This window comes from Dermacentor albipictus, chromosome 1 (assembly GCF_038994185.2).
Source record: "Dermacentor albipictus isolate Rhodes 1998 colony chromosome 1, USDA_Dalb.pri_finalv2, whole genome shotgun sequence".
Lineage (NCBI taxonomy): Eukaryota > Metazoa > Arthropoda > Arachnida > Ixodida > Ixodidae > Dermacentor > Dermacentor albipictus.
The window spans coordinates 283,205,883-283,221,210 of record NC_091821.1 but is presented as its reverse complement, the minus strand read 5'-3'; the positions used below and the strand labels follow the sequence as shown (position 1 = coordinate 283,221,210).

At 43.8% G+C, this 15,328-nt stretch overlaps 1 protein-coding gene across 3 annotated transcripts in view; it reads right to left on the bottom strand.

The window, feature by feature from the left end:
• LOC139057104 (periostin-like) overlaps window positions 1–15,328 on the bottom strand; it is an 87,699-nt gene that overhangs the window by 21,082 nt on the left and 51,289 nt on the right. For all 3 annotated transcript variants that reach the window (XM_070534884.1, XM_070534882.1, XM_070534886.1), the window contains exon 3: window positions 11,646–11,860. In XM_070534884.1, coding sequence (XP_070390985.1) covers window positions 11,646–11,860 — 215 coding nt within the window. The remainder of the gene's footprint in view (window positions 1–11,645; window positions 11,861–15,328) is intronic.

Sequence of the window (15,328 nt, the reverse complement as noted above, 5' to 3'; positions counted from 1 at the left end):
TGCTTCCTTGAGGGACTCCAGCGAATATAGGCAAATTTTTTTGAGCAGTTGTTACCTACGACAATGGTCTGATACTTGTGATGCAAATAACTTCTAATTAAGTTCAGGAAAGTTCCCCTAAAGTCATAAATGTCAAGTTTTGTTAGAGTATAGTGATTAAGGGTGTCAAAAGCCTTCGAAAAATCAATAAAGACGCCGAGAGTAACTAAATTGTCTTCAAAGCCTCGCAAAATTATCTCTTTTTACATCAGTAAAGCTATTCCTGTTGAACGGCCTTTTCTAAACCCATACTGGTAGTCTGTAATTATATTGTGCTTTTTACAAAAAGAGGTTACTCTTGTATTATTCAATTTCTCGAGACATTTAGAAAAAAATAGGCAGGATCGATATTGGCCTATAATTTGAGAGCTCGTTTCTGTCGCCAGATTTGAAAAGTGCTGTTACCTTCGCTATTTGCATACGCCAAGGAGATGTACCTTTCGCCAGTTGAAGATTGTACACGTGCTCTAAGACAGGACAGATTAGGTCTAGAACATGCTTAGCTGGGCGAATCTGCAAATCATCGATATCGTAACTTTTACTATTCCTAAGGCTAAGAAACGAACTGCAGATTTCATGAGTGTTAGTGGGGCTTAGAAATGCACTTTCGACGACTTTTGATGTTACGTATTCTGTGCAACGAAGATTATAGGAACTACTCACCAGCGATACAAAATGATTGTTAAAAGCATCAGCCAATGCCGCGCCTGATGTCGGCTGATTATTTATTTCTAACTCTGCTGCATTCTCTGGCTCATTGTTTATACGATGTCAACTGTTTACTTTTTTCCAGGTGACCTCGGTTCGCATTATCGTTTCTTCATTAAATAATTTCTCGAAATATTGCGCTTTTGCTGCGCTTAAAGTACCATTAACTTTATTCCGGAATTTTTTTAACTCTCTTAAATCAATGCATCCCTTATGCTTAGGAATTGCTTGAAAAGAGCATCTTTTTGTTTGATCAACTTCAACGTACTGTCCGTAATCCAAGGTTTCCTTGCTTTTGTGGCTTTTTTTGTTTTGCGTTTAAATGACTTTCTGTAGCGCTCTGAAAGGAGGATAAAAACAACTCGTAAGGCTTTGTCACAGTCTTTTTCGTTATACAGGTCTTGCCAGTTTATGCGCAATATTTCATTGCGAAATTCAAGTGCAAATGGGTTAATATCTTGAAATGTGAAGTGTTGATCTTTAGAAAGACTCAAGGGCAACACAGGTGAATAAAAAGTAGAAAGATAGGCAAGTGGTCACTGACGTGAGCAGTGATGACGCCTGATTCAATGTTTTGTGTGTCAAAATTTGTAATGAAAACATCGAGTAAACTTTGGCAGTTACCTTGAATACGAGTAGGAGCAGTAATTGGAGCAAGCATTTGATTCAAGTACCCGCAATGTGTCTCTGCGAAGTGGGCTATCATGTAACATGTTAATATTATTATTGCCACCCAAAACTAAACTGTAGTCGTTATCGTTAATCCAGGATAGCAGATTGTAGATGTATTTAAGAAAATTAACACATTCCCTGCCGGTGGGCGATATACCAAAGAAAAAATGCTGCAACCATGAAGAACAGTCAAAATTTCAGTCAGCAGTAATTTGAGTAAAGTCTTTCAATAATTCGCAATGCAAGTTAGTCCTAGCAAGCAACAGAAAACCGCCGCCTTTTTTATTGCACCGATTCAGATAATGAGAGACATACTCTGATATTTGCAGTACTTTTCATTGCGATACGATGTTTCGCACAGCATGACAATGTCAAATGAAAAATCAAAAGAAGGCAGCAATGCATTGAGATCATCGTCCTTATTGCATGCAGATTGCGTGTTTAAATGTAAAAAGGACGTGCACTTATTTCTTTTAGAAAATATTTTACCACCGTCGGTTGGTGTGAACAGCCTTTCAGCCATGTTTAACTGCTGCAGTAAGGACGACGTCCGATGAATACTTGCAAGCGCTTACTCCATTTTATCAAGGTCTTGAACTGCAGATAAGCGTAGTGCCCGTGACGTGTCAGTTTTCCGGGCTAAAATTTTACCAATCCGAGACCACGCGTACTTCCACTGTTTGTCTTTCTTTCGCGCAACAACTTGCCCAAGAAGCGTCTTTAGTCTTGGGCACAGGTGCTCATTTACGAAAATAGAAGCATGACCAGATTAACCGAGATCAGTGGCGGATATAAGCTTTTTGAGCGCCTTTTCAACGAGCCCATCACGCTTTGAACGCGAACGAAACTGAACGACCATATTCGGACTGCCGCCCTCTACCCGCGGCACACGGTGACGAACATCGACGCCTGCGTCACAGATAGGCTCATTGACCAGGCTGCCGAGCTTCGCTACTACTGCAAAAAGATTTTAATTTTCAGTGAATGGCACACCTTTAATTTCAGCGTTTCTGTTTCTTGAGTACTGTTCCTGGGTCGTAACCCTCTCCTCAAGGCCAGACACTTGCTCTCCAAGTTCCTGGCATTTGGCTGTCAAAGCAGTGTTTTCTTTTTTTAAAGAAGCGTTTTCTTTTTCAATTGATACACACCGTGTCGACATTCCATCAAACTGGGTGCTGAAAAAATCAATAGAATGCTTCATATCTTTGAATTCCTTTCGGACTTCTTTTTCAATAGCGTTTCGCATGTCACGCATTTCTTGCCGAATATCTTTTAGGAACTTGGTCAGTTGAGGCATTTGTGTTCAGGATTTGTGGACCCCCTTTTGCTATATGTGTGGCACCTTTGATTTTGCACCTCACTCCTGCGATAACCTTCCTATAGTTGCAGTATGTATAAATAAATAAATAAATAAATAAATAAATAAATAAATAAATAAATAAATAAATAAATAAATAGACTAGCCCAACAAGAAGTCATACTATGGTATGCCAGAATGCACATACTGACAAATCTAGGGCACATCACTCTGTACAGACCTTCCTTCCTCAGTGTGCGCCGTCGTGGGGTCGTACCGTGATAGTCGACGAGAAAGCGCTACTCCTTCAACCAAAAGGCACATGGCTGTTTTACACAAAACATAATTTCCGCGGAACATGCAGCAACCTGTTCCACCCGCGCGCGCTACACACACACATGCTGCTATACCATCTCAAAAAATCGGTCAGCACAGCTATGCTACAGTTAGGCTAGATACAAGCTCCACCCCTGGTGCACATGGCCGAAAAATGCATCCGCTCTCGAATATACTTGACAATACCTAGGCAGAGGTGCCCGCAGTCTACGACTACGTGCGCAGGGCACTGCAGGGTATGCGACACCTTTTATTCGCAGTCAACATTTATAATGTGTGCCAACATTCTCCTTCCGAACGAACTATTCCAAAATCTCCGACACGAGGTCAACCACCTCTGAAGTTTTCGACAGCAAGTGATACATATTATTCCCGCACATTCCCCGGAAAGAAGGCGCGCGCAGCTCCTCTCCTAACAGCCTCCACTGAACCCTGTCTTGGAAACAAGCTGTTCGAGAGGCCACTTTCCATAACTTCTACGAGAGGGCTGGTCATTATAATAAAGCCGTCGGGGGCAGTCAGTGCGGCCACCTGTTCTGGCCAGGGTTCGGATCGAAGCCCTCTCTAGTATGCAGCACCACGCATGCCGACCCTGTGCTCTCCTGTCGCAATTCGGCGGAGACCGAATGCATGGCGTGGCGGCCCGCTTATCCCCGCGAAGGATGTTTTCGCGCGCCACGCGCCTAGTTCTCCGAGCGCGGTCACTTTGGGGGCGAGTGGCTTCAGCTGTTCCTTGCCGGCGCGTGTGAGCGTGCATAAACCACGTGTGCCTTCCTCTCGTGTAGCACCTGCACACGACGACAACGATCGCTGCACCTTCGCGGCCACACTTTCTGGCATGAGGAAATCACGCATCGGCGGCGTTTGCCTAAAAGTGTAGCTACGGTGTGTCTGCTGAGGGACAGTGGCGTACCAACCATTTCTCGAAGGGGGTAAGCCGCAAAAGATCTGACCTCTCTCTCTCTCTCTCTCTCTATATATATATATATCTATATATATCTATATATATATATATATATATATATATATATATATATATATATATATATATATATATATATATGTCATAATTACTATGACAATAAGTTAACGAGCCTGGAAATGCGTCTGTCAGTTATGCTTTTTTTCAACAGACATAGTCATATTTATCAATCACACGTGGTGAACCATGGGGGCACGTAAAATCGTTTGAATTAGCATTTATTTCTTGCAACCATATAACATCTAAAGATGATGCAGGGGCAAAAGGCAATTAATGTCTCACAGAGGTCGCGAGTCCCGCCCAGTATAGCAGCAGTACAGCGCACATAAAAAATGCGCATTTGCTACAAACAATTTTTTTAACTAAACAAAGACTTGTACTTCATGTTTAAGTCTAGAGTATAAATGTATTGCTAGTTTACATAATAGTATTCTCGAGGTTATACGCAACGAAGTACAATTAACATAACATACTTGCAATATTCACAAAAAGAACAAAAGGCAGCAGATGCGTGCGACCTTGGGAGAATTACAACCCGATTTCCAGAAAACTTGTTGCGTTCGAACAGTTGCAATAAATGTTTACGTGTCCATTAACTATATCGCATACTTGAAAAAGTTGTCTGTATATATATATATATATATATATATATATATATATATATATATATATATATATATATATATATATATATATGACTATTGCGTTTGAAACCTTGCCCACAAGTAATGCTTCGGAGCACATCGTGCTAGGAATTTCTAAAAAAGCCAGTAATTCATCAGCACACATAATACTTCGCCATAAGATTCACTCACCATAATGTCCTACCTTTCTTCCTGCCCCCTTCCCCCTCCCAATCTCAATTTTCCCTAGATTTGATATCGGTTAAGTTCACAGTTCTCCCAGGGCAGTGGGATAAGTTCTCTGTTCGCAAAACACATTCATAAGACTCCGGATCGCTTGCATGCGTAATATACTGCAAATGCCATTATTAGTGCCCTGTCTTTTACGTTTACCTACATATTGCCTATAATGCGCTTTTGATTTTCGCCAATCATAAACAAACTGCTTTGTTTAATTCACCGAGTAGATCGCTAAAACCCAGTCGAAACATGTTATCAGGCCTGAAAATAGGGAAAGAAATTACCTCTTTCTTCCTATCAGTAAATGTATGCAGCGCTTCTAACTGGACCAGGAACATAAAAATTTTGTCGCAGGTTGCAATTACGATGCCCCCGTCCGCTTCCGCAAAACATAAACCTGTTGTAAAGTATAGCTATGTCGAGACACTGGGAAGCATAGCTGATAGCAGCCATATCACACGCTCTAACACTTGGATAAGATTTTTTTTTTACAGGGGCTGTGTTTGATCCAGCCGTACTTCGCACAAATAGTTTACAGCGTACCACCATTTTTCGCTAAATTTGGTCTTGGTGGCTTTTATAGTTCAGCCAGGGCAGCGGGCTCAGATCTGTCCCGCTCATAACTCTACTGCTTCCATACGTAATTTATTGCGAAAACCGAAGTATTTTGAACACTTCACCCACTAACGTGTCGTCACAATCACCAAACAAAACGAATCTGCCTCTTTTATTTTAGTGAGGGTAGCAGCTGGCAAAACCAATATATCACGCACGAAAAAGCAAACAAATAAGATGAGGGTTCAATTCTTGAAGCTTATAAATAAGCCAGAAACGTTGACACGTAAAATGCTGCTTATTCCGTAGAAGTATAAAATATATGTAGAGTTCTTTTGGAACTTTGGAAAACCTAGTTAATAGCAGCAGTGTGATACTTTTGAACACTTGCTTACAATTTTTTTAACGCTGTATTTGATCAAAACCCAGTTACCATCGCACATAAACTTGGCGTATTGTTCCCCTTATGTTCGCAAAGTTCGAGCTCAATTGTAGTTGTAATTATGTCAGTGCGACCGTGTAAGTCTTACAGCGCTCGTAAAACAGATTAATAACGTTTTGGACCACTTGCATATGTATTATACTGTAAAATGCGCATTTAACCTACCCATTTGAAACGTTGCCTACACATTGGCCATACCATGCCCATCTTTTCGCCCCATGTATAAACAAGATGCCTTCTTCAGCTCACCATGGTCACCGAAGAAACAAACTACGAATCTCGTATGATGCACGAAAACACATGGAAAAATTGGGATTTAGTAATTATCGGCAATACTTCCATTGAAGGCAGAAAAGTGAAAGTTTCCCAACGCATTACGTTTAAGATTCTCTCCATGTTAACGAAATGTCAACCGTGTCGGGCGCTTTTGCTTTAGGAGACTGGGAAACAGATGGGCAGCGTTACGACACTCTGGAACGCTTCAATGAGTAACTTTCTAGAAAGGCTGTAATGTAAACAGTAAACATATATCGCTCGTCACTCAGAACATTGCCTCGTACTTGAAATAAACATAAACACCGTGCCTCACATATTTATCGAGGATACCGGGGGAAAACTAAATGCCGTGTATAACGCATAAAAAGTGGGAGAAAGCGGCCATTCAGTTTTCAGAGCACACAAGCAACCTGCACAGTACAAACTTTCGGAACACGTCGCCAGAAAGTGGTCCTCATTTTTCAAAATACCAAATGTCTGCTGTTGTTTCTCCTTTCAGCAAACAGGTAATAGTACAGCCCTTGTATATAAACAGGCTGAAAATGAAATCGTCAAAGTCAGAAGTGACACGTGCCTTTAGAAAAATTCAATTCAGTGTTCTACTGGCATTGAAATGGCTTTGCACGTTCTACCAAGTCATTTTTAACGAGCATCTACGCTAAGTCATGATTACACAATAAAATTGAACAGTTATACCTGTAAGAAGTTTGATTATCTTTTGATAACAATAAAATACTCAGACTGCAACGCTATGTAGGCTACCTCTGGACATATATTAAATAGATCCAGCATTTGATAATTTAACGATCTCATGCTGCAAGGCACACCACTCATTGGGCTCGGCTGATGATTTTCTATCGGAACTTCCACCTCGCCCGAACGTGAAATGTAGCAAGCTGATTGTGTTTTTGAATGCGGAAACAGCGGTGCCGAAAACCTGCCGTTGATGCAAGTTGGGCAAGCTGACGTGGTTTCCGGCGTCAACGCGGGTGGCGAATACCACGCGTCGCCCGCTGACACAAAAGACGAGCTTCGCCACTCGGGAAGGGGAGTAAAGAAAAGCACTACTTATGTGCTCAATCTTAAGAAAGACCATTTAGCTTCAGTTGTAGTGCTGCTCGGCTTTACAGCGTGCAGCCGAAAGTGCCCGCTTTCAAAAGTGCGTGTGTGGGGGGAGGGGGGGGGCAAACGATATACTTTGCCCCCCCCCCCACATTTGAAAGTGGGGGTGATCAAGTGGCCCCCTTGCCTCCCCGGTAGATACGCCTATGCTAAGGGAGACAAATCAACCAATTTCAACACTTTAGAAAAAATTGGCAGTGGCATAGCTCGGCTATGCCAGGATATACCTAGCGAAAGCTAAGGTATAGCATGGTTAGCCTTGGTTAATCTCCATTGCAAGTCCAGGTTAGTCTGGTTGTCTAGCTATGTTGCGGCGTTTAGCCAGTCGTTCGGCGCGCTATTCGTCTGTAACTGATTTCCTCTTAATCTCGTTCCGATGTCGATTCCAGGCCTCCTCCTGCTTATAAGAATACTGCCGCCTCAAGTGTGGTTGCGGCGCACGCGAGCTCTCCTTTTCAATCCTCCGACATCCGGCATGCGACGCAGCTGGCGAAGCGAGCGGAGGCGAGCGCAACGAGGAACGCGGTGTGACGTCATACTAAACGGTGGCGGCAGAAAGGAGCGGCGCTGCGCATGTGGCTCGGTACAACCAGTGGCGCATGCACAGTAATGACTACGGAACGAGAGAGAGAGAAATATCCGCGGCGAGGCGCGCGTTGTGATGTCATGTGCCTCCTCGGAGCACCGTCACAGCGAAATCGCAAGTTCGGGCCCAGTAAAGCTCTCGCTTTAAAATTGCCAGTCAGTTTGAGAGTTCCAACGCATGTCGAAAATTGGTTTGTGTGCAAACAGTGAACATTTCAATTAAAACGCCGACTAGTTTGTTCGCGCAGGTAATGTGATGCGACTCCACTGAAACTTTTAGCCACAATTCTTAGCAGATTACCTGACAAGCTGTCTTGATTCGTACGACAGACTAAAATAGTGCCGGTACACATCGCACTTTGAAGGAAAAAAAAAACATTTAACGTACGCAGCAAAAACACATAAAAGCTTTTTATGCGAGAATGTGTGACAAACATGTGAAAATGAGAATAAAGTAGCTATTGCTATTAAAATAGTAAAAAAAAAGAAGAACGAGTTAAGGAATTTGATGCATTGGAAGGAAAACAAACGTTCCCATATAAGGAAATAACGTGGATGTGCGTTTTTTTTACTTTCTTGCCCTTTTGATCCTGGATACCCGGCGCAGGTGCACAGACATTCACAACGCGAGCGTATTCTGGTCGCCGTGTAAATAGTGCTAGGTTCTTCTTGATCGCCCGAGCAGACAGTGCTAGATATTGTAGTCAGAAGCATTTTTTCTTGCATTCCTTCTTGTCTATTTATTTATTTTTTTTTATTTGTTTAATAAATAAATAAATAAACATTTGCAACATATAGAATGTAGAGAACGGATCCCGTTAGAGGTTCAGGCCATTTGCTTTATTTTCCAAGGTATTCCGTTTAATACGTTGTCCCGTGGGGAGTCATAGTGTTAGCCAGGGCTATAGTTTACAGAGCACTCGGTAAACGCCAGCTCATTATTGGGCAACCAGCGAACAGTGAAAATAACATCTCGTGATGCAACCTATTTCGCAAGCCCGTCTAGCGAAGATGTTCTGACTAGACGTGTTATTAGCAGGCGAGAATCAAAAGCAACGGCACTGATGGCATGCATGATAACAGTACAACACAATATGCGCGACGCAGTGTAATGCAGAATGCGTCACTCTTCCTGCAGATATCATCACTCGAAAATCTACTCCCGTAGCAATGCAAGAGTACGCTATTTCATCATCATCATCATCATCATCATCATCATCATCATCATCCTATTTTTACGACCACTGTGAGACGAAGCCCTCTCCCGGCGATCTCTAATTACTCCTGTCTTGTGCTAGCTGATTCCAATTTGTGCCTGCATGTTGGCTAATTTCATCACTGCACCTAATTTTCTGCCCTCGTGGACTGCGCTTCCCTTGGCATTGACTCTGAAACCTTAATGGCCGACCGGTTATCTGCCCTACGCATTACGTGGCCTGCCCAGCTCCATTTTTTTTTTACTCCTAATGTCAACTACAGTATCGCCTATCCCCGTTTGCTCGCTGATCTACACCGCTCTCTTCCTGTCTTTTAACGCTACGCCTAACATTCTTCGTTCCATTGCTCTTTGCGCGGTCCTTAACTTGTTTTCAAGCTTCTTTGTTAACCTGCTAGGTTCTGCCCCATGTGTTAGCACTGCTAGAATGTGGTCAGCTCCCGAAAGTGGTCAGCTCCCAGTCAGGATTTTGTCATTTGTGCCATATGTACTCCAACCCATTTTTATCCTACAGTAAATTTCCTTCTGATGATCGAGGTCCCCGGTGAGTAATTGCCCAACACACACGTACTCCTTCACAGACTCTAAAGGCTGACTAGCGATCGTGAATTCTTTTTCCCTTGCCAGGCTATTGAACATTACCTTTCTCGTCTGCATAATAATCTTCCACCACACTGTTGCACTTTCTCGGTTAAGGTCCTCAATCATTTGTTGCAATTCATCCGCAGTGTTGCTGAACAGGGCAGTATCACCTGTAAACCGAAGCTTGTTGAGATATTGACCATTGATCCTAACTCCTAAGCCTTCCTCAGTATCTGAACCTAAATAAATATTTATTTTTCCTACTTCTTATTTATTTTCCTAAAGTCCCGAAGAACGGCTTTATGCCTTACTATTGGTGAACTTGTGTTACACAAAGAATATAAAACCGAAAAACAAAACAGAATATCTCAAACAACAGTGACACAAAGTGCAACAAAACATTGAATTATTCAGAGACAGAAGTCAGATAATGAGCAAGTAGTAGAGCTGAACATATCAAGATCATCGCGCAAGTTATCTTGTTGTGTAGAAAGACCTGTTATAGCGTTAGAGGCGCAAGAGGAATTCACGTAAAACATGCTAGGACTACCCAGGTTAGGGCGAGGCAAGCAGAACGTTACAGCTGACCGCGGATAGGAAAAGTGGTTGCGAATTAGTTTATAGAAAAATAAGTAATCACGGTATTTCTGCCTTATTTCCAGGGGACTAATATTAAACATGCGCAGTACACGCTCATAGGCATAAAATACACGGCGTCCGAGAAAAAAATCGTACAGGTTACGAATGAACCGTCGCTGAACACGTTCAATATAGCCCCGGAGTATTTTGAGAATAAAAGCATTTTGTTCCAAGATTAATGTCTCGCATGAAGCTCCATCACGGAAATTGGAAATTTGAAACAATCACTACGTAAAATCCAAACAATTAAGAATACCCATTGAAACGGCGCAAGCATTCTTCAAAACCTCGCGAATAAAGCACAGCGACAACCTTATATATACCAGCTTCAGTTAATGCGTTATAGTGCAAACCTGCAGGCAAACATTACTGACCACCTTAGGTAGCTTTTTCTGTATGCTGACACACGCGAATGCAATTGGCTAAGGCACGAAATCACTGTATACTAAAATAAAACACGCAGTGGGTTTAATGTTTAGCGCTAAAATCTCACGTAACTTTTGGGTCATCAATCTCTCACCATGTCACTCGCACGAGAGCTGGGCGTCGTCTGCCTATCGCCATTCGCGTGCCATACTAGCAACACATATTCTCGGCGCAAATGCGACAGCGGCCCAGCAAAGGTACTTTGCGCAAAAATTGACTTGTAAGAGATTGTGTGAATAAAGTCGAACGCCTCTAAATACAGTTGTGTTCACAACGAAACGAATTCTATAGCGAAGCATTTGTGTGTATCCCCAACAAATTTGTTTCACACGTACGTATTGCGGACGCCTGTACACCTAGGTTGTTTTATGGGGCTGAGCTGCATTGTTCACTCAAACAAGGACACGTAGAGTGAGCGACTTGTTTCAACTCGTAAATTTGTGTTAAATAATGATTTATTTTCGCTGAATGTGCTTATCTATTGCAAGAGCTACTCTGCCTCACGGTGACCTGTATAACCGACAAGTTTTGAGGCGCCAGGTACTCGTTGATAGCGCTTTTACAGCCACACATTCTGCACATACCTGCTGCCAAGTGACAGTGGAGGCAGGCCTTTTTTGTTATTCATCTTAAACGGCAGAGTGCTCTGTGTCTGAGGTAGCGCTGCATCCTCTTTGTTTTGAGCGCTTTTTCATGAAATGAGGCACTGTAATATTGTTCGTCGCACTTGGTAAAAATATTGCCAGCTTTGCATTCTCCAGAATGAAAATGTTGAACTGGACTTTGCGTGCCGGCACATGCATAACATGCGCCCCCAAAGCCAAAAGGGACCGAATTTCCACTGCAACCCACCGAGGAGCTCTCCCGAAAACTGCCTCGGGTGCAACAAGCCGAGGGGTACTCACGCCACTGGTAGCACTTCGGCGCACGTTCAGTCGCGCACCAGCCCTGGTCGTGAAGCTGCCCCCACGCGTCAGCTCCGCGAGTGCCACACGTGACGGCAGCACGTGGTTGAGCAGCGCCGCCTGGCGCGCCGCGCGCCCGGCGCTCCACGAACCGAGCAGCTCGGGCGACGTCAGCTCCAGGCTCTCGTCCGCCGGCAGGAACAGCGTGTACGCGCCTGCGTCATGCGATGCGTTGGGACGTCCGCTTCACAATGGCGCAGTGCTTAAAGCGCTGGGCGAGGTGGACATTTCATGCATGTCCAGCGTTTAAATGAAATAGGTTAAAAGAAAAACAGAAGCGGCAATCCTACCTCTCCTTTCCACCTATTTTTTTTTCCTATTTCGTTTAAGCGGTGTAAATCCATGAAATTTAGAATAGCGTATGTGAGCCTTAAGTAAGCACATAAAGAAATGGCATTGTGTCCGCATTCTCCAAACGGTATCGCGTGTTTGCGGCCTACGGACGCTATGTTAACGTACTTGGCGCTATTAACGCGTGTATACGCTAAGAAATAACACAGTCAAACGCAAAGGTGCTCGCATGCACGCACACTGACGCATTCGAAATGAGCGCGTGGAATGAATACGCCGACATGACGGTCAAGCATGACAGCAACTCCCGCCTCAGCACAGGAATCGTCGCTGCGCTGTCGTTGATGGCGACTGGAACGCTTCCGCATCCTGCCGTCTCAAAACAAAAATGATGATCAGTTTCTGCGATCGCTTGGCGATTGTGGCGTTCGTAGGCCTCACGAAACGAGTTGGGAAAGAAACTACGGAGTACATGACAAAGAAATGACACGTTTGAGCTTGCTTTCTTTGGATCACTTGACAAACCACAAGTGTCCGCTTACGTTCCCGTACATTAAACCAACAAGTATTAAAAGACTCTGTTTAAACGAAAAGTCTTCCAGTCAAGCACACCTTTAAATAATGCATACTGCTTGCGCTGAAAGTACGTAACGGCTTCTCCGGCTCTCACCGGTACGCATACACCATATTATGAAACATGTTGAAGCGGGATTCGAGCGGCAGGCGTCGCTTTCTAGGCAAAAATAATTATCCCAAAGCTGCCCGTATGGACGGCATACTGGTGGGCGAAAAATACGTTTGCCATCCACCACCATTGGAATGCGGTGGCCATGGCCACAACTGAACATGGCAACCTCATGTACCTGAGATGAAAACCACATTCACAGCCACCACGGGAGACCAGCACCATGTCTGCCTTCATTTCTTGTTGTCCCGTCCGTTCGGGCAGCTTTCCGAAGAGTAATCACAAACGTGCCACATTGAAGACCTTGTTGGAAGCCCAGAATTGCTACTTCAACAAGGCGGAAGAGAAAATAAGAAAAAAAAAACGTAAGGTTTACGGGACGTGTCTTGAAATTATTCACATGGCAACATTCAATGCAGTTTATCTAATTATTGGCCAAAGACGTTTCAACGGCCCACTGCTTCGCTTGCGGCGCTACTTCGTGCTCCGACAAAAAGTGGACAAGGGAAATGCACTTAACCTGGAACCACAGTCGGTCACACAACGAAAAACCAGATATAAATTGGAGAATTTTGTTTTTAAAGTTAGAATTTGAACCATTGAAACGATTGACTGCATTGTACCTTCGTAGCTTGGCCGCGTTCTCGGCTCCACGGCATTCATCATCATCCTGCCGCGCTTGCGCTGAGCTTCCTGGGCACAATGTTCATCCGTGGCACGAGCACAACGCCGTTCTTCACACTGCTGTCTCTGTTCTCGTCGTTCCTCGCATGCACGCTGCTCTTCGGGAGTCCCCACTGTCCCTAGCACTGTCACAACACAAATGCCTTGCTAGGCGGGCCCTCTCTCTATATGTATATATGTAATGTACTGACATCAGGTCCGATATTACAAACTGTGCTGTCACAAAACCTGGGGCGCTACAACGTAAAGTTATTCCAAACCTTTCTATTCCTATTCTGCAATCATCCTTCCGCGCTTGCTCAAAAACGTTTTTGGACCACTCCCTCCTCGCCTGTCTTTCATGCGGCGTCACGAATACCGCGCTAGCTCCCAATCTGACATGACGTGTGCGTAGTGATTATGCATGAATTGACCAAACAAAAGAAAAATAATTACTTCTGTTTCGACGCCGTTTCGTCATTAACCATCTGCTATTGGTCGAAAGGTTTCAGGCTGCACGCACTTCACCTGTCTGTCATTAGACGTCACAGAACCACGTAAACTCATTGCGTCAAAGTGTCGTGTACACGATCATCATCATCATCATAATCATCATCAGCCTGGTTACGCCCACTGCAGGACAAAGGCCTTTCTCATACTTCTCCAACTACCCCGGTCATGTACTAATTGTGGCCATGTCGACCCTGCAAACTTCTTAATCTCATCCGTCCACCTAACTTTCTGCTGCCTCCTGCTACGCTCCCCTTCCCTTGTAATCCAATGCGTAACCCTTAATGACCATCGGTTATTTTCCCTCCTTATTACAAGTCCTGTCCATGCCCATTTCTTTTTATTGATTTCAACTAAGATGTCATTAACTCGCGTTTGTTCCCTAACCCAATCTGCTCTTTTCTTATCCCTTTACGTTACACCCATTATCCTTCTTTCCATGCCTCGTTGCGTCCACCACAATTTAATTAGACCCTTTTCGTAAGCCTCCAGGTTTCTGCCCCGTACGTGAGTACTGGTAAGACACAGCTATTCTACGCTTTTCTCTTGAGGGATAATAGCAACCTGCTGTTCATGATCTGAGAATGCCTGCCAAATGCTCCCCAGCCCATTCTTATTTTTATGATTATTTCAGTCTCATGATCCGGATCCGCACTCACTACCTGTCCTAACTAGATGTATTCCCTTACCACTTCCAGTGCCTCGCTACCTATCGTAAACTGCTCTTCTCTTCCGAGACTGTTCAACTTTACTTTAGTTTTCTGCAGATTAATTTTTAGAACCACCCTTGTGCTTTGCTTCTCCACGTCAGTGAGCATGCATTGCAATTGGTCCCCTGAGTTACTAAGCAAAGCAATATCATCAGCGAATCGCAAGTTACTAAGGTATTCTCCATTAACTCTTATCCCCAATTCTTCCCAATCCAGGTCTCTGAATACCTCCTGTAAACACGCTGTGAATAGCATTGGAAAGATGGTATCTCCCTGCCTGACGCCTTTCTTTATTGGGATTTTGTTGCTTTCCTTATGGAGGACTACGGTGGCTGTGGAGCCGCTATAGATATCTGTCAGTATTTTTAGATGCGGCTCGTCTACACCCTGATTCCGTAATGCCTCCATGACTGCTGAGGTTTCGACTGAATCAAACGGTTTCTCGTAATCAATGAAAGCTATACGTAAGGGTTGGTTATATTCCGCACATTTCTCTATCACCTGATTGATAGTGTGAATATGGTGTATTGTTGAGTAGCCTTTACGGAATCCTGCCTGGTCCTTTGGTTTACGGAAGTCTATGTGTTCCTGATTCTATTTGCGATTACCTGAGTAAATACTTTACAGGCAACGGACAGTAAGCTGATCGGTCTATAATTTTTCAAGTTTTTGGCGTCCCCTTTCTCATGAATTATGATTATGTTATTGTTCTTCCAAGATTCCGGTACTGTCGAAGTCATGAGGCATTGCGTATACAGGGTGGC